We start from the raw sequence: 22384 nt of genomic DNA on the forward strand, positions 1-22384 counted from the left end.
TGCTACACCCCCAATATAAGCCAGGAAAAGAGGGAACACCTCAGCACATTTCAGAAATTCTTTGTTCTCTCTCACATACAAAGACAAGCATTTTCATTCCCATTTCTTAAGCCAAAAGATGAGCGTGAATACAGGAATTTTAGTTTTTCAAGCTGCTGAGGAGAAAGCACACGCTTAGCACTTGGAATTTTGCCAGATTATCTCCAGTTTTGGTGGGAACCAGCAACATGGGTCCAGAAACGTTTGCCTGTGTTTTTCCTTCCAACTTTGGACCTCCACATTTATCCTTGTTCCCCATTAGCTAAGTTCACCACTGCAGAAGCACTTCAGCTGCAGTTTGGGAATATTCCCAACGCTTAAGGAGACTTTTTTTTTCCTGTCATGAAAATGTAAACTGTTCTTAATCAAGGCAGTGATATTCAGGACCCTGATTGTGTAAGTGATTAAGGCTCCTCTTAAATTAGAAAGATTGTCTATTATTGCAAGCTCTAAGGGATCATTTCAACATTTTTCTATAAATCACTCAGATTTCATCTACATGCATTAAAACGTTTGGTCAATCAGGCCATCTGAACCCTTGATCAACTCATTTCTCTAAAAAAGACATGAAGCATCTGGAGATTGTTAAAGAGTCGAATCATTAACCAGCCACTTCTATCACGGACTGGTCTTGTGACTCCCGGGCCCTGTCAGGAAGGGGACACTCAGGGGAGTGGGGAGCAGAGAGGAACCATAGTGAGAAAAGGCCTGGAGAGACGGGGACCAGACAGGGCCCGGGCAGCTGTCCACACTCAGTGCTGATGGGGACAGAGTGGTAGGACAAGCCTCCTATGTCATGTAGATGCTCCTCATGGGAGCAGGAGTGAAGGGTTTGGATGACTTGTAAAGTACCCCAAATAGGTTGTCTTTTTTATAAAAAGAAATGAGAACAGGTAAGGAAGGTAGAGAGGAAGGGAGGGGAAAGAGGCAGCCTTCTATATTCTTTTTTCAGGACGTCATTTATTTTTACATCATGGACCCATTTCTTTTTATCAGTAGTATGCTCAGATGATGTCACTGCATCATTTAAGCATGCTTGTGTCATTTTGAGATGTTTCAGGTTCATTTTACTGCATCCCACACCTGGTAACCCTTCCGACTTGCTGTGTTGAAATCAGTGTCATTGCTTCCCTCCACGTTTCCTCTTGGGGTGATTCTTTCCATGTAACTAGGGATACCTTCCTGCATTCTTCTTTTACAATAAAATTTTAATTGATAAATGTATCTAACTGGCAGAAACAAATAAGCATCGCCAAGCATTGCTATTTTTGCTTAAAGGAAGTTCTTCATTTGTCTCTTTCAATGAGTTGGCAACAGAGTCCTAAAGTATTTTATAAATGATTTTTTTAATGAGTTTCTTTTTAATGATACCTTATGCATTATTAAAGCTTCTTAAAGAGTATTCTTTTCTCTTTTCTGTTAAAGAATGTGCACAATTGAAAAGCTTTCATTTCGTGGTTATTTTTTTTTTAATTCCTATTCAGGCTAAAGTCATTATTAAGCTCACAAATAAGCCGTATTGTCTCATCAGCAGAAAATATTCCTTGGGGACATACGTTATGCTAAGCACTAGAATTGCAAATGGCATCTAAGATTGTTTCTGACGGTACAAGGCAATGTCACACGAGTCTAGTATGAAAATTCTGAGGAGGTGTCAGCACATGTTATGTGTGTGATACACATTGGTTGAAAAAGTAGAAACTACAACCAAAATGTTGCATCACGACCCCTGCCATCCTGATGCTTTACCGGCCAGAGCATTGGCTTGGCGCTGGTGGTTTAGTCTGGTAGTAACCGAAGAAAAATCCCTTTCTCTTGCCTCGGAGCAGCAATCTTCTGCCACAGTAAGAATTCATGACAATATTTCCAACAATCTGAGACATTCTGAATGATAAAATGCCCAGAAAATTGGCCAGGAATTAAAGGAAGAAGAGGCTGGTCCTGGAAGATGATGTGACTTTCCTTCCCTTTAGGAAAGTGAGGGACGCCACTGGAGTGGACATCAACATGCGCGTGGGAGTGCATTCTGGGAATGTCCTCTGCGGCGTGATTGGGCTGCAGAAGTGGCAGTACGACGTATGGTCCCATGACGTTACCCTGGCCAACCACATGGAAGCTGGAGGGGTCCCCGGGTAAGGCGGCACATTGGCTTTCTCTCGTCCAGCAGGTTACAGGGCTGGGAATAATAGGTCGACAGGTTAATAACCGACTGCTCAGTGATTTCTGTTGCCTTGGTTAGTATCACGTTACTCACGCCCAGTGGCCTTTTCCATTAACCAGATGGACATGAACTCTCAAGCCCCAATGCAACCACCCCTGGGACCCGTGGTCAAAGACTGTGGATGTCAGATTCTAAATTACAGACTTCTACTTATTTTCATATTTATGAATAGAAACCTAAGTTAAAGACGGTTTATAAGTCAGTGGAGATATATGACGTTTCTCTATTATTGGTAACTTCTGAAATCAGTACTCTTGAAATAAGCAAACGGTACCATCTGGATAGATGACACGAGAATCTCGATGCAAGTGCTGTAATTTGGAGAAGCATGAGAACAAGCATTGAGAAAGAAAGCCCATACTTTTATACAGATCAGCACAATTCCTAAAATGACTTTGGCATGCATTTCAAAAAAAAAATATATCTTCATACCCCAAAATTCGATAAGATCGAGTTTTAATTGCTGTAATTCACCATGCAGGTTTCTGTGAGTGCAGAGAAGCTGCAAATATTAGTAGCTCATGACATCTGGGAGCATCTTTCCAAAGCAGTGGTTAACAGACTATGAACCTTAATTACAGTCAATTTTACTAAGAACATATAGCCTTTCCTTCACTTGGGGCAGAAGAAATTCTCTCTGAAATCCCAAATAAATAGAAAGTCTTCTTGCACGTTCCTCCTTATATATCCTGATTGTGGTTTTAAAATGGAATTTCAGACGTGTTCACATTTCTTCCGTCACACTGGAACACTTGAATGGGGCTTATAAAGTGGAGGAAGGAGATGGTGACATCAGAGACCCATATTTAAAGCAGCACTTGGTGAAGACCTACTTTGTAATCAACCCCAAGGTCAGTGTTGTAAAGAGTCTATAATTAGCCTATGACTTCTATGATTAAAAGTGAAAAGGGCAAAGTACTCATATGGAAAGTGTTTTTAGTCAAGAACTAGTGTAATTCTTTGCTCATCTTTGCCTTTAAAACTACTTTAACTGCGTATGTGTTTTGTAACAATGGATTCAAATATTTATTAAAGAAACACTTGAAATGAATCGCTTGTTTATATGGCAGGGGTATTGTCTGCATCACGAGGTTGTACAGGTTAGTCAATGTTGATCAACGTGTGTGTTAGTCCACGATGGACCCCGCCTGGCAGTTAGAAAATTAAATAAAGATAAGGATTTTGCTCAAGGCTTTGGATGATAAAAATCTAATGAGAGAAAGTAGGATGAAGATATAAGAAAAAGGGAAAGAAGAAACTTCTGGAAGATTGGCAAGTAAATGTCATGTATACACTTGTGTGAGTACATTATGTGCAGATATGGTAACTTTGATACAGTAAACACCATTCATCGCATGCAGACAGCTGCTGGCTCTAACTCTTCACACCACGTGTCAGGCCAGAGCAGGGGCTTAGAGTTCTCATCTCTTTTAACCCTTCCCAAATTCCTGCCAAATGGGTACTACTGCTATTTACAGATTAAGAAACTGAAGCTCTGAGGGTTTCTGTAAGCTCCCTCCAAATTGCAGGCTGGTAAATAGCGCAGAGAGCAGCAAGACACACCTCTGAATTGTCAAAACCAATATCATAACATCAAGGAGATCAAGTTTATTAATGTTTACTCACAATAACCTCCCTAAAACCCCAGTTTCACCTTCAGAGACAAACTTCCAACTGACTAGAGGGTTGATCTGGAGACAAATGTATGACAAGCGGGACGAACTGTGTGGTGATGGGACAGGGACGGCACAGGGAAGAGGTTAAAAAAAATGTGTACAAAGAACACTGAGTTCAGCTCGGTGCTCTGTGGTGACCTAGATGGGCAGGATGGGGGTGGGTGGGAGGGAGGCCCGAGAGAGAGGGGATAGATGTATACTTATAGCTGATTCATTTCTTTGTACAGCAGAAACTAACACCACGTTGTAAAGCAACTATACCCCCAATTAAAAAAGAAAAAAAAAAAGAAAGAACATTGTGTTCAGGCAAAGAACACCAAAACACCGATATTCGGGGCCATTTAGCATCAGAAAACCGCCAATCGCTTTAGGAAAAAACACAACCATCAAGAACACATTGAAACAGATCAGCATATTCTGTCTAAGAATCAACTTTATAAAAACATCCCTTAAAATAGCTATTATTTTTCCCTAAGTTTCAAATACAGGTAAGTTTTGTTGTCTGAAAAAAAAATCATTTGGCTCCAACAGCTCATGGCACTGAATACCAGTCACTGAAGGAATGAGAGTAGGAACCAGGAAAGTGAAGGGCATGATGTTAGAGGAATCTGCTTACTCAAGGGAGGCTTCTTGGTGGGCAGAGCAGGAAGGCGGGAGGCTGTGCACCTGTGCCCCGCCAGGTGTAATGCTTTGTTTCTCACCCCAAGGGAGAACGACGGAGCCCCCAGCACCTCTTCAGACCTCGATCCACCCTCGATGGAGCCAAGATGAGGGCGTCCGTCCGCATGACCCGGTACCTGGAATCCTGGGGGGCGGCCAAGCCCTTTGCACACCTGCATCACAGAGACAGCATGACCACGGAGAACGGCAAGATCAGCACCACGGTACGCCCTCCCCATGCCCTAGCGCTGGGAGAAAGCTAGTTCCCCAAAAGGCATCTCCTGCCAAAGTAACTTTTGTCTGTAATGAGGCAAGCTCACTATCTCCGACTTCTCAGATTGGCATTCTCAGATATTCCTTACAGATATCAGGTTATCAATGAGCACCAACCCCGCATTGCTAAGGGTTTTAACCTAGAGTGATTTTGCATTATAACATTATTACCCAAGACTCTAATTTACAACTGACAGTAGCAACTGAATACAGCTGAACTCTTTTTTTAAATCCAGGTTTGTGTTTTGCTTCTGCTATTATGAAGTACGATAGAAAGCCAGAGCATCTTAATAAGAGAACAAATGAAGGCATGATGTCCTTGGAATTTGAGTGGCATCAATAAAACTGTCTCTTCATCACCCAGAGGTTCAGGCTGTGTCAGAAGCAATGTACATTCTATTGTTGGATATCCTTATTTACATCATCCTTACTTCCAACAGAGAATAAAGTCCCAATGCTTCTTGCAGCAGGGACATTCTCAATAAGATAGCTGAAGTGCAGATAGACAATAGAAAAACTCATAAGAGGAGAGAAAAGTAAACACAGTTGAGCACTTAGAATAATCCCAATGGTATAGTTAGATTTTAAAACAGTCTCTGAGTAAAATTTCATGCAGAATGGCATTAATTGTATTAGGGATGCATTTGAGGTAAAGAAAGAAAATGGGATATTACATAATTCTTATTAGCTGATGAGAAAAAGAAACATACCAGGCTGTCAGGTAAAAGTGGACATTTCACAATCACACACCCAAGCCCAAAAGGCAGGGGCTCAGCATTCTTGTTTTGTCTCAGTTATATATCTTCTCTCAACTTCCTTTGTTCTTTTTCAACTGAAAAATAAACGATCTGACAGAAGATCATGACCCATCAGTCAGTCAACAAGGGAGACCACCAGGGCAAGTCCTAGAGGAGTTTGCATTCTGTTGGAAAGAGAGAGACCCTAAGTCGGACGCAAATGAACAAACAAGATCACTCCAGGTGCCTGCTCAGGGCCATGATGAAGAGAAAATGGAGTATCGTCTTTGGGAGTGAATGGTGTGGCTACTCTGGATGGGGCGGCTGGGAACATCTCGGAGAAGGGGAGACGTCGGTGGCAAATCAAATTCTGTGGCCCTGAGATGGAAATGAATTGGCATCTTTGAGGGCAGAGAGAAGGCTGGTGTGGCTGCAGCGTCATCAGCAATAAAGCAAAGGGAGGTCATCAGGGCGAGAGGCTCTAAGTAATCATATATAATTTATTCTGATTGTGATGGGAAGTCGTTAGAGGGTCTTACCCAAGGGGAGGGCATAGTATAATTAATGCTCTGGGTAATGGAGCAAGAATGCAGTGTTCCGAGGGAGGAGGATGGTGCCCTCTTATGCTAAGATTTTAGTAGTGGAAACAGTGAGAAGCAAACTCAGGTTATAATTTGAAAGTGGAACGTATAAGACTTGGTGATGGAGTGGGTATGTGTGAAAAGGAGGATCAAGGAGGAATACACACTTCTTTGGCTGCACCCCTAGAAGAATGATGATGCCATGAACTGAGATGACAAATACTCAGGGAAAGCCAGGGGATTTCAGATGAAAAAATCCAGGTTTTGCTAATGGACATCTTCAAATCAGTATGCCTTTTAGACACCGAAGTGCAGCTAGGAAGTTGGCAGTTGGGTGTGCGAGTCTGGAACTCAGGGAAGAGGTCCCAGATGAAGATGTGGATGTGAGAAGCATCCGGCTTTAGATGATATTTGAAGCCATAGAGCTGGATGAGATCATAAGAAGAGAAAAGATCCAAGGAGGCAGGAGGACTGGGGCAACTGGAACCTTCCAGCAACTAGACCCTGTTAGAGGAAAGGCATCCTAAGACCCTAGGATCTAGTAGTCAGGGAAAGTCGATGCTTCTATCACTCTTATGAAAAAAGTTGGATAATTTCATCTCAACACTGCATTTATTATTAGTACTAATGGCTAATATCTCTCATCGAGATTTGTTATAAACCAAGAGTTGGTCGGTCGGTCGGTCGGTTGGCTGGTTGGTTGGTTTTCAAGAAATAAGAATCAGATCTAAATATTAAAACATGATTTTCTGTGCTGTTTCATATGTGTACCTGTGAAAATAAGGCCTTGCTTTTCTGGGTGTGTGATTGATGTTGCTGTGGTTGCTAATTTCTTATCAGTCTTTATTGTCTCAGGACTTAAGAGCAACTGTCTGCCTTACTATCTCAGCAAAACACTAAAGGAGAGATTTCAGCCTGACTTTAATCTGCTATTATGTGTTAGTGAAGATGCCTCTTTCAAGAGAGTTGTTACTGACTAGAGATTTGAACTTCAGGAAATTGTGTATAAAAATCAGAGGGCCTCTGGGACAAACTCAGTTTTCTTAACCAGCTGGCCTCCAGTCACAGAGATGGAGCCTAGGGACTGCCTTAGTAGAGACAGAGGACATCTGAGGCTTTGGTTATTAGCACATGAACCCCATAGGACTGTGTCTCTTACTCAGTTCCAGAAAGATCCCATTGCCATTCTTATTAATACATCCCAGGGTTGAACAATTGTCATTGCCAAAAGTTATTTCTTTTATCTAATCCCCTATGCAGAACTTCATTGACTCTTGATTTAACGTTGATAGAGCTGGTAAATAATGCATTGTTTTACTTTATATAATAAAACTTGGAGTTCAGTTATTTTTTTAAGACTCACCTTTCCCTAGGCTGAATACATTTCTTGATCTAACCTTGGAGATCAAACAACAAAGTACAGTTTATTTGGAGCCACTTTGTTACAAGTTTTATTTTAATTATTTTATTTTATTTAAATGTATGAAAGTGTATCTTGTGGGTTTTTAAGTCTATTATTGAACATTTGGCAGTGGAGACCCCCACTGATTAACTCTGACCAATGTCTGTCTCTGTCATTGACCTTTTTCAGGAACTACCAGCACTCACATGTACATTTCTTCTTTTCGATCAATGATTCTCGCTTTCACACACTTAACCAACAGTCCCATTTCTTAACAGCCCAGTCAGTGATAAGGATTGACTATAGATTTTATGATCATGTTTGTGTCTTAAAGCATTTTTTAAATTTCAGTCTGATGCCAAACTACATTTTCCCATCATTTGTCTACAGTAACTTTAATAACAGTCCTCTGCAGGCATTGTTTGAAATCATATCTGCAAATAACAGGACAGAAACTTTAAAACTTCAGACCACAATCCTGACACCAGAGTTTATAGATTACAAAAACATTCTAAATATAAACTGAATTTTTAATCATGTTTCACATTTATAATTAAGCTCTTTTTCTCCTCATGGGTAGTTATTTGTTACCTAAATGATATTTTCCATGACAGAAGAAGAAATATACCTCATTATCACTGAAAGATTCTTAAAGTATGTTTTTGGCAACTAATACTATTTTTTTTTAATAGGATGTACCAATGGGTCAGCATAATTTTCAAAGTCGCACCTTAAGGTATAGTATATGTGTATACATTCCACTTTCTAATTTTTTAAAGGCTTAATTGTTTTTTATTTATTCCTGAAAGTAATTATCATCAATTATAGTAATTTTGAAGTCTACTTCTTCTGAAAAAAGTGCAGCTACTTGTGAAAACCCCTACTAAATTGCTTTCAGCTTCTAAAAGTAGGATTATTGGTGTCATTTTATTAGAGTTAAAAGAGGGAAAAGGAAAACACTGTCTAGTAAACACTTTAGAATTTTAAATTGTTTTCTTAAAATGATTCTTCTTCATATTAATCTGTAGTAAAAAATTGAAATTTCTTAAAATGAGTAAGTTACTTAAAATGATGTTTGTGGGGTTGAATCCTAGAAATAAAAGCAAGGTTAAGTCCAGCCTTTCTATAGTGAAAAGAAGTGCAGCCCACCCTGCTCAAAAAAAAAAAAAAAAATTGGGGCTTCCCTGGTGGCACAGTGGTTGAGAGTCCGCCTGCCGATGCAGGGGACACGGGTTCGTGCCCCGGTCCAGGAGGATCCCACATGCCGTGGAGCAGCTGGGCCTGTGAGCCATGGCCGCTGAGGCTGTGAGTCCGGAGCCTGTGCTCCGCAATGGGAGAGGCCACAGCAGTGAGAGGCCCGCGTACAGCAAAAAGAAAGAAAAAAAGAAAGAAAAATTGCTTCCACAAAGGCCTGTAGGTCCCTGTTGCCATCTTCACAAGATCACAGACAGATACTAACCCTTTTCCTTGTCTGTGTTCCTCTAGCTTTGGGGCTCAGAGTCTTACTTTTGCGTTGGTTTGGGAGCTAAGTACTTCTTATTGAAGATGTTAGGATAATTAATGAAAGGCCCCAAACTTGAATCAGCTTTTCTTTCCCCACAGAGACGTGAGTTTATCCCTGTAGAAAACGCATTGCCTGAAAGTAGTTAGATCATTCCCTGCCAGATCTTTAGGGCACACTGTTTCAGACCCCTCTATGTTACTTTACTTTTGTTGTAATGAGCTCTAATTTGTATTTTGTGTAAAATTTGAAATTTTAACATTGACATATAACACTTAGAGCCCTATGTTATAAGGAAAATTGGGTTCTTGGGCTTTTTAAATGTTATTTTTTAAGTGGCAAATACCAAATTAAAGAGAACTTAAGGTAATTTAAGAAATATTTGGGACCTGTCACATATCTTGAGAAGGCTTGACTCTTCAGGCCAATAAGAGACTAGCACATCTGCAAACAACTGTCTACAGAATTTCATGGACGTCCTTTCGCCTTATATGTGCTATGTCCTCTCATCTGTTTAGTGGGAAATACCTCGTGCAGTGCCAGTATGATGTGGGCAGTGTATTTGGGGATGAGTGCTGTCTGAAAGACAGTGATCAGAAGCTGTCAGTTTTATCTGTACCAGGCATATGGGAAACCTAATTTCATCCCTACAGGGTTACTCCAAGGTAGATGAAATTGCCATTATCATTTTAGGAGGGAAGAAACCAAGGTGCTGGGTTAGGAGGTGACCAGAGTCACATGACTGTGGAGGCGAGGCCATGGTTATGCTCAGGGTCTGTGACACCAAAACCTGTGTTCGTAGCTGCTCTCCTGTCCTGCCTGCCCTCCTAAGAGCTTCCTCCACATCTACTCCACTTCCCTCCATGGTGGTTGATCTTTGGTGGCCCCAAGCCTCACAGAGAGAGCTCAGCTTTCAAATCAGCCTCACCTGGGACTTCCTTTGTACGTCCTGCCTATGTAACATGGCCAAGGTCCTAAAACCTCTCTGAGCCCACAGCCTGGCAGTGAGTGGGCATCACAGGGCAGTGAAGCATCATCTGAGATAAAGCAGGACCTCTTCCATGGCTCTTTAGATATAGCGGCCCAGGCCTGGGGGTGGGACAGGTCGGGGAAGGAGCTCAGGGGGAAGAATGGAGAGGAATTGGAAAGAGGGGTTGGGGACACTCAGTACTGGGGAAGCCAACAGTAGGGCAAGAATGAGGACAGGAAGGTCAAAAATGCTGAAACGTTGAAAGTCTGAAGAATAAAGCCCTGCCTGGTGAATTAAGAACGCCTCGTGGGGAGATGATCAGCCCCAAGGGTCTCCTATCACTTCTGTAGCGGAGGTCACAAAACTGTGGAGACAAAGAAACTGTCTACATGTTAAGAGCTGTTAGCCAGAAAATTAGTGAATACAAAGGGTGCATAATAATATGCATTTATTGGCTACTTCATGTGCCACATTTACTGCATTGAGCACTGCACAGGCATTATCTAAGCTAATCCTAAAACAGACTCACAACGACAATGCCATTGTTAGCACCCTGGACATATGATTGAAGGGTTAAATTTTCTTGTGAGCTCAAGGCACCAACACTGTTCCTTCTCACACTTGGAGACACTTTTTGAAAGAGAAAGCCACCAAACTGAAGTCAGGAATCTCAACACTTGGCATAGGGCTGATTAAAAGAAAAAGAAGAGTCTAAAATGAAGGTAGAACCTCAGCCATAAGTGAGAATGAGCCATCTTAGATGATTGCTAAGATGCCATGCTTTTTTTAAAAGAAGGATCAAAATTAATTTGCCTTCCAATTTAGCTTGGAATTTGGCATGCTAAAACCTCTTAATTCCATTGGCTTAGCGTCTACAGGTGGATCACTTAATATTGTTCTGTTTTTGAACCAAAACTGCCCTTAGCCTGTTTAAAGAAAGCAGGACCTGAAAGTGTGAATCCACAAACAATGATATAATGTAGGTAGATTACCCATCCATCTCATTAATGATAATTCCATGAGATTTAATTACAGATAAATATGACATTGCACACTTAATACTATTCTTATCTATATATAGAGGCAGTTCTAAACTCAGAAAAGTATTATTTTTATTCCAGAGTAGGAGATCTATTCAGTGAGTAATTTAACCAACCACAAGACAAAGAAGCCTCGTGATCACTCCCATGGGACTAGGTGACTCGGACACCCAGACTCAGGTGCAGGCTCGGTCAGGCCAGTTCGGGAAGGGCCAGATGTGCTTATACTCTTTGCAGTAGATGTTTAACTTTTAAAAACAAGTATTATTTTGATTTTCTCCTTTACATCATTCTCATGCTAATTGTCAAATTAACCTTGGAGAACTCATTCTTATCTTGGCACAATTTATTTGCAAAACATTTTATATTATGACTGAAGATTATTTACTTCCAAGATCAAGTGAGCGGTCTGCATATATAAGTGGGGTTTTCTGTGAATAGCGCTTTCCAAAACTGAGAAACATTTAAATACATGCCATGAAGCTTTGATGTGTCTCAAGTAAGACTTTAGTTCTGAAAATTCTTGAAAATTGACCAAGGAAAGCATAAAATAGGAATGATTATTTTGTCAACCACACCAAATTTTTACAAGGGAATTTCCAAAGCCAGTATGTTCTGTCATAATATAAAGTTTATAAAGGCAACAATTCAAGGGCTAGTGCATCTCTTGGGACAGAAATTTTCTTTTATCTCAGACACCAAGGACATATCTTTCAGTATTGCTTTTTAATTTCACTCTGAGTAGTAAGGCAACATTTTACTGCACCAAAAACCCTAGCCAATTCATTCAATCCACAGAGTGGCTATATGTTAATAGAGAAAAGGCTGCACATAGACTGTTTCCTTTTTTAAAAAAATTCAGTTAACAGAATCAGACAGAGATTTTGGCATCATAGACACACAGGCTTACTGTTTAGTTTAGTAATAATATTCTTACCCAAAATATTTCCTCCTTCATATAGAACCAAGTCACAAAAGAAGAGATTTGAAGAGGAATTAAATGAAAGGATGATTCAAGCAATTGATGGAATCAATGCACAAAAGTGAGTACTTTTAAATTATCATTCCTCTCTTATTTCAATCCTATTATTTGAAAATAATGACATGTTTTCCAAAAGAATTTCCCACCAAACTCTGTCATACTTATCATGACAAAGCCAAGTTTTCTGAGACAGTTCATTCATTTCACCACAAGCATCCTTAATAATAGCTTTTGTTAGTAGTATTTCATCTTTAAAAAAATTTTTAACTCTGCCTAATCCTCCCCAAGTAAATTACTGATAAACAACATGATACATAATTATAGAGAGAAAATTAGAGCATAGTGTGTTCAGTAGCATATTTTTTAAAGATCAGTAGATTCCACATGGGAAAATCATTAAGTTGTAATGTGTGACACTATTCAAAATGCATTCATCCCCCCACCCCGAAAAATCAGAGAATGTGGAGGTACCTGTGTTCTAAATCCTGGAAGAGGGTCTTGAGCATTAGAATCTGAATTCATGGAGGCAGCAGGAGGAAGACCAATTCTTTGGAGGCCAAAATATCACTCAGTCTATAAAGCCAATAATTGATATTATAGTTTTAAATGGTCCAAAAAGGCAGGAGACAAGAATTAAAGAAGGTGGTGGCTTTCATGGCTTGCACAGAATGATTACATTCACCGGCCTTGGAATTCTCCTTAGGTGTGTGTGCCATGGCTGACCTCATGAAGGGCAGAAGGGAAACAACTCAGTGTGGTTCCTGGTACTCATTAGATGCTCCATAAATGTTTACTGAATTAAACTGCGGTGAAAACCTTAGTAGATCCAAATGAAAAGGTTTTATGCGGGGCTTCCCTGGTGGCGCAGTGGTTGAGAGTCTGCCTGCCGATACAGAGGACACGGGTTTGTGCCCCGGTCCGGGAGGATCCCGCATGCCTCGGAGCGGCTGGGCCCGTAAGCCATGGCCGCTGAGCCTGCGCGTCCGGAGCCTATGCTCCGCAACGGGAGAGGCCACAACAGTGAGAGGCCCGCATACCGCAAAAAAAAAAAAAAAAAAAAAAAAGGTTTTATGTGAAAGTTTTCATCTTTATGGAAACCTATTTAATTTTTATCAAGAAAGTTGACTCATGGAAAGTGTAAATGATTTTCACCTTGAACTGTGCCTCCAAAATTAAGTTACACAGCTTTGCAAAATGCATACCTCTTCTAGACTGTGCTTTGCAAGTGTGCATTTCAGAATATTTACAGTACTTATGGAGGAATCGCATGAGTGTATGTATGTATGTGGTGTGTGTATGTGTGGAGTTCCATACATATACAATAAAGTCTCTAGGACTGGCTAGAGCTGCAATTCAGATATGCCAGCACATTGAATGCACACCTGCCTAATCCCTGCTGTATACCCCAAATAGATAAAGCCTTCCACCTGCCATAGAGCACTCAGGGCACACCAGCAGTGCCGAGATAGGTTCTCTGCTTTGCCTGATACCAGGATCGAAGTAAAAAACAGTCTCAACTCTGCCCTGATTGAAACCTCAACACCTCACAACTGAGAAAAAATGATTACCTGTAATATACTGGCAGCTAAAACCCAGGCAAGTCTGATTTCACACAATGTAGATTCATTCGACCAGAGGAAATAGCAGTTACTACTCTGTAACCCACTGGAATAAAATACAGCAGGAGAGAGAAGAAATCTTGTTCCTTGACAAAGGTTAGCCAATTACAATGATAATAGTAATAATAAAAAACAAATGTATAAAATCAGCCTCAACATGTCTTCATGCAGGACGCCTACCTTGTTAAACTACTTTTATGCCCACTTTTTAGAACGTTCCTACTAAAGGAATCATTAGAAAGTACAATCATTGGCTTTGCTTTATTTTTGTCAAGGTTGTTTGTGAATTGTCTGTCAGTATGGTATCATTGTGTACTCAAATACATGTTTGGTTACCACCTTTGCGTTTTAACGTAGTTTTATGCTAAAGTCGTGGTTAACGTTGGTGTAACTGCTTATGCTGTAATTTTCCCAACACATTTCAGAAATCAAGTGGAGGAAAATGTCATGCTGTACTCAAAAATCAAAAGGGGAATTTTTTAAATGGAAGCTATTATGCACCTATTTTTTTAATTAGCTTCACTCCCATTCTGTTATGCCCTACTCATTAACCTCTCTTGTTCTTCGATAAGAGGTTCTTCTGATCTTATTTGATTTTCCCCTTGAGGATTCAGTAGGGACTCCAGGCTTGATGTACCATTCAGTCATTTTCTGCTATTGACATAAAACAGTGATTTATATGCAGATTTTCATGTATTCATTCATTTACTCATTTAGCAAGCATTTGTTAAAGGGTGAGCAATGTCGTCATTTGCTCAGCATCAGACATGCATACCAAGACCCCAGGCCTCGTGTTACCCCTCAGAGCCCTGAGTGAGGGGAAGAAAGATCACTGCACAGATGCCCTACAGTTGTGACAGGTAAAGAGGAGCAGGACAGCACAGATGAAAAGTCTCAAGTTTTCCGGAGGAGGTGACACCTGGGCCAAACCTTGAAGGAAACTAAGAGGGAGAGAGGGAAACCTTCATGGTGTGATAACAGGACGTGCCAGGGTCAGAGGTGTGCTCCCCAGTCTTTAGCACAATCAGGACACAGGACGCCCCTGCAGGAGTCTCTCAGGGTAAAGAGGCTTGAGTGGGAAGTTGGATGCCCTGAGAAGCAACTTGGAGTCTGCCTGAGGGGGTGGGGCGTGAGCACTTTGAATGGTTCTAATCAATGACTGTGTGATCACCTCCATCCTGCTGGTATGCAGTGGATTCCTTAAGACAGGAAGACCCTAAAGTGAATGCTGCAGAGCCAAACCAGAGATGGCCAGGCCCCCGTGAGGACGGAGCTCAGAACAGGGGTTTTGACTTAGTCTGGGTGGATGATGTCAGCTGAAAAACAATGCACAACCTGAGAGTTGTGAGTTAAGTTTTACTGGGGGCAAAATGAGGACTGTAGGACAGGAGACAGCCTCTCAGGTAGCTCTGAGGAACTGTCCAAAGAGGTGGGGAGGAGGTCAGTATATACGTGATCTTGGTGAAGGGGGGCACGTGCAACCCAGCACATGTTTAGGCAGAAGGTGGCTCCTTCTCGAGGAGCAGATGTGCCCATTAGTAATTTTAGTGTGTTTCTAGATGTGAGAAGAGGCAAGAAATTGGGCTCATAAAATCTCCTGAAAATATCTGAACTATCTGAAGGCCTTTTCTGCCAGTTTTCCCAGAGCACAGATGTCTCATTCATGATCTCCACCCTGAACCCCTTTGAAGGTGTGTTAAAGGTCAGCGACAGCAGTGGCCAGTGACAAAATCCTTGTAGAGGCAGGTGGCAAGTGGCAATTTTTAGTTGGCGGCGAGGTGAGAGGGAAGAAAATGTGTACCAGAGGTCTGCCCCAAAGAGGATAACCAGAAGCTTCTCCTCTCTGGAGGTTCAGAGAGGGAAAGAGGAAGCCCTGTGGGTGGACGGACCAGACCATCCCCTCCACGGCAGTATTTTTCTCTTGAGGAGCTGGGCAGTCCTGTAAGATTTATCTCAATAGAGGAGTGTGCTGTACAGTTAATATTCAGAATGAGATTGCCATGTCAGGTTCTTCCAGATTGGTTTAAAAAAAAAAAAAAAGAAAAACAGTAGGAAAGAGGTAATGTGAAAAGTTCAAAAGGGGAGAAACAGGGGCCTCTGGGGTGCAGGAAAGGAGCTGGTGAGTTAATGAAGGACATGGGACCCAGGTTTAATTATGTCTGAGTGGAGTGGAGTGCATGTATGGGTGGATGACCGGCCGACCCCAGGGCTGGGGAAGGATCGGGGTTCCACACCGAGAGACCACCTATCCAGCATCATTTATTTCAGCTGCAGGTCCATGGACCACCTTTCCCAAATGCCACAGGTCACCTACGACCTTAGTGCGCAACTGAGGCCACTTGGACCTTTGGATTCGAGGCTGCATAGATAGGTGGCATGTTAGTCAGCTGGGACTGCTGTACAAGATGCCGTGGGCTGAGTGGCTTAAGCAACAAAAATTTATTTTCTCACAGCTCTGAAGGCTAGAAGTCTGAGTCAGGGTGCCAGCATGGTTGGTTTCTGGTGAGAACTTTCTCCTTGACTTGCAAGAGGCAGTCCCCTTGCTGTGTGCTCCCGTGGCCTTTCCTCTGGGCTACGCAGAAAAAGAGAAAGAGCGAGCTCTCTGGTGTCACTTCTCATAAGTACACTCATTCTCTTGAGTCAGGTCCCCACCCTTAGGACTGCATTCAACTCTAATTGCTTCCTTGGAGGCCCCATCTCCAGATACGCACACTGCAGGTTAGGCCTTCAGCGTATGAAGTGGGAGATATGAACAGTCAGTCCGTAACGAAAGGAAAGTGGTCTTCTCTGTATTTTAGCATCCCCTTTGTGATAACATTCCAGAATAATTCTGCATGAGGATGTGGAAGTACTTTGTCTCTCAGCTCAAGTCAAGATCTTGTTTAGAATTTCCTTTATTGGCCTCAGCCTAGCACAAAAGCAACTTAGTATAAACTAATAATCATTTTTTTGTGTAGCGCAGGGGCGGGGTTGACTTTCTTTGTGCCAGAGACCACTTGGGTCAGGAACAGTGTCAGGAGACCAGGAATATTGCACACATTGTCCATTCTCTTCTCTGTCTGTAGTTCCAGTTCCCCAAAATATTTGACCTTATTTTCCCACAGAAATCTTTCTGACTCCAAATATCCATGTGACATTTATAAATCTCTGAGTTTCCTGTGAATCAGTATTGGGAACTGAGGCCACCTCAGAGAACCAACAGAGACGTGAGGCCTGTGGGGAGGATGTGCTCTCCTTAACTCTGAGGACAAAAGAGGAAGAATTGGGCCCATCACTTATGGCTTCAAGGAAGAAGCCTTTGGCCAAACCTGACCTGCTGTGGGAAAAGGAAGGCACAGGGTAGCTGTGGGTCCGGTAGTCTCACCATAAATATCTTTGCTGCAAGGGGATTCACCTCAGGACTAATTGGCCTAAGACAGTTTTGCCATAAAAGATAAAATAAAAGAGAAACATTGAAATGGACATCATTAAACATTAGCAACAAAATTTTGAAAGATTCAATTGCAAAAATAAAAATGCAAAAAGTACTTAGATGCACTTAAAATGTGTGTAGTTACATGGTTATAGTTGTATTTGGGTGTATCTTAGAGAAAGCAATGGTACTTTCTTTCTCAAGGTCGATCACTAAGGGTTCAGTATCTAATATCAGACATACATTCTTTACGATATAAAAAAATCTGCTCTAAGCCTCTGCAGATTCCCCTGGGAGTAAAATGAACAGAGGAGGGACTCTGCTATTTCTTATCAATATGTGTAACGTATATCACTGGTGATACATAACCAGACTGTACTGAAATGTCCCATCACATGCCCAGTCCTTATATTTCACCAAATCATCTAAGCCAAATTCTGTGCCAAATACCACAATTCTGTCTATTTCATGATCTTCACTGTCAAATGGCAAAAAAAATTCACCATGTTCCTTGACAGATGAATGGATAAAGAAGATGTGGCACATATAAACAATGGAATATTACTCAGCCATAAAAAGAAACAAAATTGAGTTATTTGTAGTGAGGTGGATGGACCTAGAGTCTGTCATACAGAGTGAAGTAAGTCAGAAAGAGAAAAACAAATACCGCATGCTAACACATATATATGGAATCTAAAAAAAAAAAGGTTCTGAAGAACCTAGGGGCAGGACAGGAATAAAGATGCAGACGTAGAGAATGGACTTGGGGACACGGGGAGGGGGAAGGGTAAGCTGGGACGAAGTGAGAGAGTGGCATGGACATATACACACTACCAAATGTAAAATAGATAGCTAGTGGGAAGCAGCCACATAGCACAGGGAGATCAGCTCAGTGCTTTGTGACCACCTAGAGGGGTGAGATAGGGAGGGTGGGAGGGATACGCAGGCGGGAGGAGATATGGGGATATATGTATATGTATAGCTGATTTACTTTGTTATAAAGCAGAAACTAACACACCATTGTAAAGCAATTATACTCCAATAAAGATGTTAAGAAAAATAAAATAAAATAAATTTAAAACTTTTAAAAAAGAAATGTATACTCATCAAGAATTATACAACCATTTCTTTTTGGGGAGGATAGGACCTGGATTCTTCTTTTGCCTCCAGCTTCTACTATTGCATGATAAATTTGGTAGAGACGGCAGGAGAGAACAAGCTGTTGTATCTAGATCAGTCAAAGAGCCAATGATTAATGCTCTCGAAGACTGTTGTCAATTACTAGCTGCCTTTTATATATTTGCCATAGCTTGGTAAACTGTTGGTTTTGGTGGGTGGGAGAGATGGCTGCTCACTGAAGGATGTGCAAAGATTGATATATTATCATTTTCTAGTGTAATGAATCCAAAATTGTGAATCAACAGTTATTTTATCTATTATGGCAAAACGGCCTTATGGCTAATTAGTTGTACAGCAACTCTGCTTGCAGCCAAGATTCTTATGAGCAAATACCTTGAACCAACAATTGGAATTCCGCCCTTTCTCCAAACATCCATCCAGGGATCAAGTCTTATGAACCTGTGTTAGGTGTTGGGGACACAAAGAAAGGCAGACTTTGTCTTGAGGGCTTCCTGTCCACCTGCAGGACAGACAGGTAACTAAAACCTAGAAAGATGGGGGCCCCACTAACCAATGAGGAGCTGGTTTTATCTCCACTTTATAAATTTTGCTCGTATTTTATTTCCAAGCTTATATTATCCAGGAGCATTTTTTAAATAGAAATTTCATCTGTAATAAAGAAAATAAACTTTTTAATAAGTTACTGAAATACATTATTCATAGGATATCCATAATGAATACACAGTTCTAAAAAATGAGTATAGTTAAAATTTATCTTAAATTTTATTTTCTGCTTCTTCTAATATTAACCAACCTTGGATTCCTCCAACTCGTGCCATAAAACAGAACAATAACCTATCTCTGCAGCTGGGGCAGTCATAATATCAAAAAAAATTATTTTCCTGATACCTAAAGCTTATAACCTTGAATCCAAAAGTATTTTTAAAGTTCTCACTCTTAATGGCAATCATTCTAGAATACATGACTGACTTCTGGGCTACAGTTGAAATTGCACTGTCTGTGCTTTAGTCTCCTGGGAGACTGTGCGTGTGCTGTGAGCATCTTCAGAACTGTCCAGATGTTCCAGGCACACGGCTGTCCAGGTAGCCCTGGAGATGTTCCTCCTCAAATGAGGCGGTGTCCTGGGTTAACTGGGTCAACCCTAATGTGAAACCTCAGTGTACATTTCGACCTGAGTCTGAAATCAGGAGGTGACTGTCCCTGTTGATTATGTGATCATGTGTGACAGTTGACTTGGTCTTTATTCCTGGATCGTCAAAGGCCTTCCCCATTTGTCTTTGTCTCCCAAATACATTGCAGTTAGTCAAAATCCATAGAGATATGACCAATGGGTTGGAGAAGTGCTATATTTAGGAATTCTTGGGACTTGATCATTGTTTTCACAGGTATAACATTTTATCTCTAGAAGTATATATATATATACTCTCTCTGCCTATATATAGATATATAAGTATAGATATAAATGTAGATGTAGCTATATAGTTATATACACTTGGAAATATATACATAAATATGCAGGTATTTGTGCATAAATACTACATGCATATACATATGCAATTCAGGTAATTATATATTTTAATTATAAAAGTTTTTATTTTTAAAAAATCAGAAAGTAGAAATAAAAATTCCTCAGTGTAGTGACTTAGCCTAGATGGTAATTTATTTTGTTTGTATTTATTTCTAGGTATTTTTCTTGATGCATAGATTTCAATTTTTTCTTACATTTCTGTACTCATGGCTATAAGAATGTGATATCTCTCTGTTTTCTTAGCTTTATTTCATAAACTGTGTGTTTATTTTACTGCAAAATGTGTGACTGTACTGGGCACCATATGCCCAGCTTGCTGGGTCATATACCCAGGGTGGCCGTTTAACCTGTGATTATACACAGTGTTCTAGTGAAGAAGAGTTTTGTCTTTAAGGTCTTTCTCTATCTCAACTGCTTTCCCAAAACAGATTTCTGAAAGTCAATCAATGTATAAGAATGTTACTTCCATATGCCTTTTATTTTTCAACATCTGAGAGATATATATATATTATGTATGTGTGTGTTTATGTTGGCATCAATGTACTATGTTAGTGGTCTGACCTGATTGCTTCTTATATTAGTATTTGTACCCATTTTTTGAAATCTGTATTCAAGCATGACTTTTTTTTTTACTTTATAGAAATGAAAAACATGACAATGAAAGTATTTTTAGTAAGTGTGAAAGGAGTAAAATCTTCTTGCCTACATCTGGAAGCCACTCTAAATATTTCTGATGCTCTGTGATGTGTTGCTTGCTATAAGCTAAGAAAAATGGTGCTTCTCTCTGAACCAGATCCTTTAGGTGATGAAAGTAACATGTGGTTTCAGTAAGACATAAGGGAATAAATTTATTGACGTACTTGAGTCCTTTTGATGACTTATCTCCCTAATTATTTAAGTTGGATAACTTGAGTTTCAATTTGGTTTGACAGTTGGTTTGTAATATAGAATTTTCAAGGAGAGCAATATGTGAATAAGCATATTATGTTTGCATATCCTGTTAACAAACCTAGATTCCATATTTGGCATTATGAAGAAAGAAAAATGCAAGTCATTTTTAAAAAATAGTTCCAGATGTTTGGTTGGAGGTTTGGTTTTATAATGTGTCTGTCCTTTTTATTTCCAGGCAATGGCTCAAGTCTGAAGACATTCAGAGAATCTCATTGCTTTTCTACAATAAAATACTAGAAAAAGAAGTAAGCTATTTTTTTCTTCAAAATCAATCATTTTTCCAAAATATTAGTTTTTTAAAAATTCCATCATGAAATTGTATTCATAGCATTTTACATGAAACATTTAAACTGCCTCTAACCATATCCGATTTCTTTCTAGCTTTTCCTGTGGTTCTTCCAGGCATATATTGTTTTACCACATTTCTGGTTACCAGGTTTCTGTCTTTGGCTAGTCACCTCTTTCAACACTCCTGTTAGTAAATGATGTCTGTGTGATGTGGAGCTAAGGGAAAGGGAAGAAGTTAATATCTTGCTTTCTCAGTGAGAAATTTTCTTAGAAAAGATTTTAAAAGAAAGCAAAATCCTTTCTGACAAATTTACAGTGTCTTTACACAAATTATTTTAACTTTTTGATAAAAATATGAGATTTACATTCAACCCCTGTTTGGGAGAATTAGAAACTTTTAAGTTTTGTTGCATCTAAATACTTTCACATTTTAACTCCTAAAGTAGAGCTGTTTCAGGCACAAATAAATAACCAGACATTTAATTTATACATGTCAAGCTTAACCAGGATTTGCTAAAATGAATTAAGTAATTATTGCAGAAAGGACAACTGTTCTAGGTTGGCCTTATTCATTTGCCTTTTTTTGTGTGTTGATCTAGAAAAAGAGCAGGTTAGAGGTAATTTGCACCATCTAACCATATAATTATAGTTTTAGTTTGAACAGAAGCTACTATGTTAATGGCAACAGTCACAGCACAGGTATTAAAACTCTGTTGAGAAAATTCAGTTCATTGTTTTATGGATATTGAATGGACATAGAAAATATCAAAATTCTTTCCAAAACTCATCAAGGTTGGACTTTACAATTACACCAAATCTTTCTTTTGTTCTAGTGAGTGATCAAGAAGATCACTTTTCTGCTTCTAAGTCAAGGACTTTGACTGCAGAGAGTTTACCAAATTTATGTTTGATACAATTTATTATTATTAAGCAACTTAGACACTAATGACTACTTACTGTTTAAATGTTAAATTATTTCCTTCCTGATAGAAGTCCTTTTCTTTGATTAATACCACAAGGAAATTCCAAGTCATGTCTCTGCACAAAGCACAGAAAATAAGGACATAACTGAGTGCATAAAATATAATCACATTTCAGCAATTACGCTAGCAGAGCTTCTTCATCAGCTTTGTAAATTATCCTGGCTATGAAGTCACAAAAGTCACCAAAGAAATATTCTAGTAAACAGAAAATGATCATTATTAAAACATGCAGCTTTTGCTGACATTCCCCATGGGTACATATTTGCAGAGGCAGACTTTAGACAGCATTGCGATTTAAGCTCACTTTTTGGCCTCCTATTCCCAACCTGCTCTTCGGGCCAGCAGGAGGGGTAAAAAGCAGCAAGACATAGAGGAAGAGAA

At 40.1% G+C, this 22384-nt stretch overlaps 1 protein-coding gene across 2 annotated transcripts in view; it reads left to right on the plus strand.

Moving 5' to 3' along the window:
* Nucleotides 1–22384, plus strand: part of ADCY2 (adenylate cyclase 2) — a 433385-nt gene that overhangs the window by 308403 nt on the left and 102598 nt on the right. For both annotated transcript variants that reach the window (XM_029217111.1, XM_029217112.1), the window contains exons 8-13: nucleotides 2013–2171; nucleotides 2979–3111; nucleotides 4644–4820; nucleotides 8282–8325; nucleotides 12063–12143; nucleotides 20908–20977. In XM_029217111.1, coding sequence (XP_029072944.1) covers nucleotides 2013–2171; nucleotides 2979–3111; nucleotides 4644–4820; nucleotides 8282–8325; nucleotides 12063–12143; nucleotides 20908–20977 — 664 coding nt within the window. The remainder of the gene's footprint in view (nucleotides 1–2012; nucleotides 2172–2978; nucleotides 3112–4643; nucleotides 4821–8281; nucleotides 8326–12062; nucleotides 12144–20907; nucleotides 20978–22384) is intronic.

This window comes from Monodon monoceros, unplaced genomic scaffold (genome assembly GCF_005190385.1).
Source record: "Monodon monoceros isolate NGI ecotype Baffin Bay Population unplaced genomic scaffold, NGI_Narwhal_1 Super_Scaffold_12, whole genome shotgun sequence".
Lineage (NCBI taxonomy): Eukaryota > Metazoa > Chordata > Mammalia > Artiodactyla > Monodontidae > Monodon > Monodon monoceros.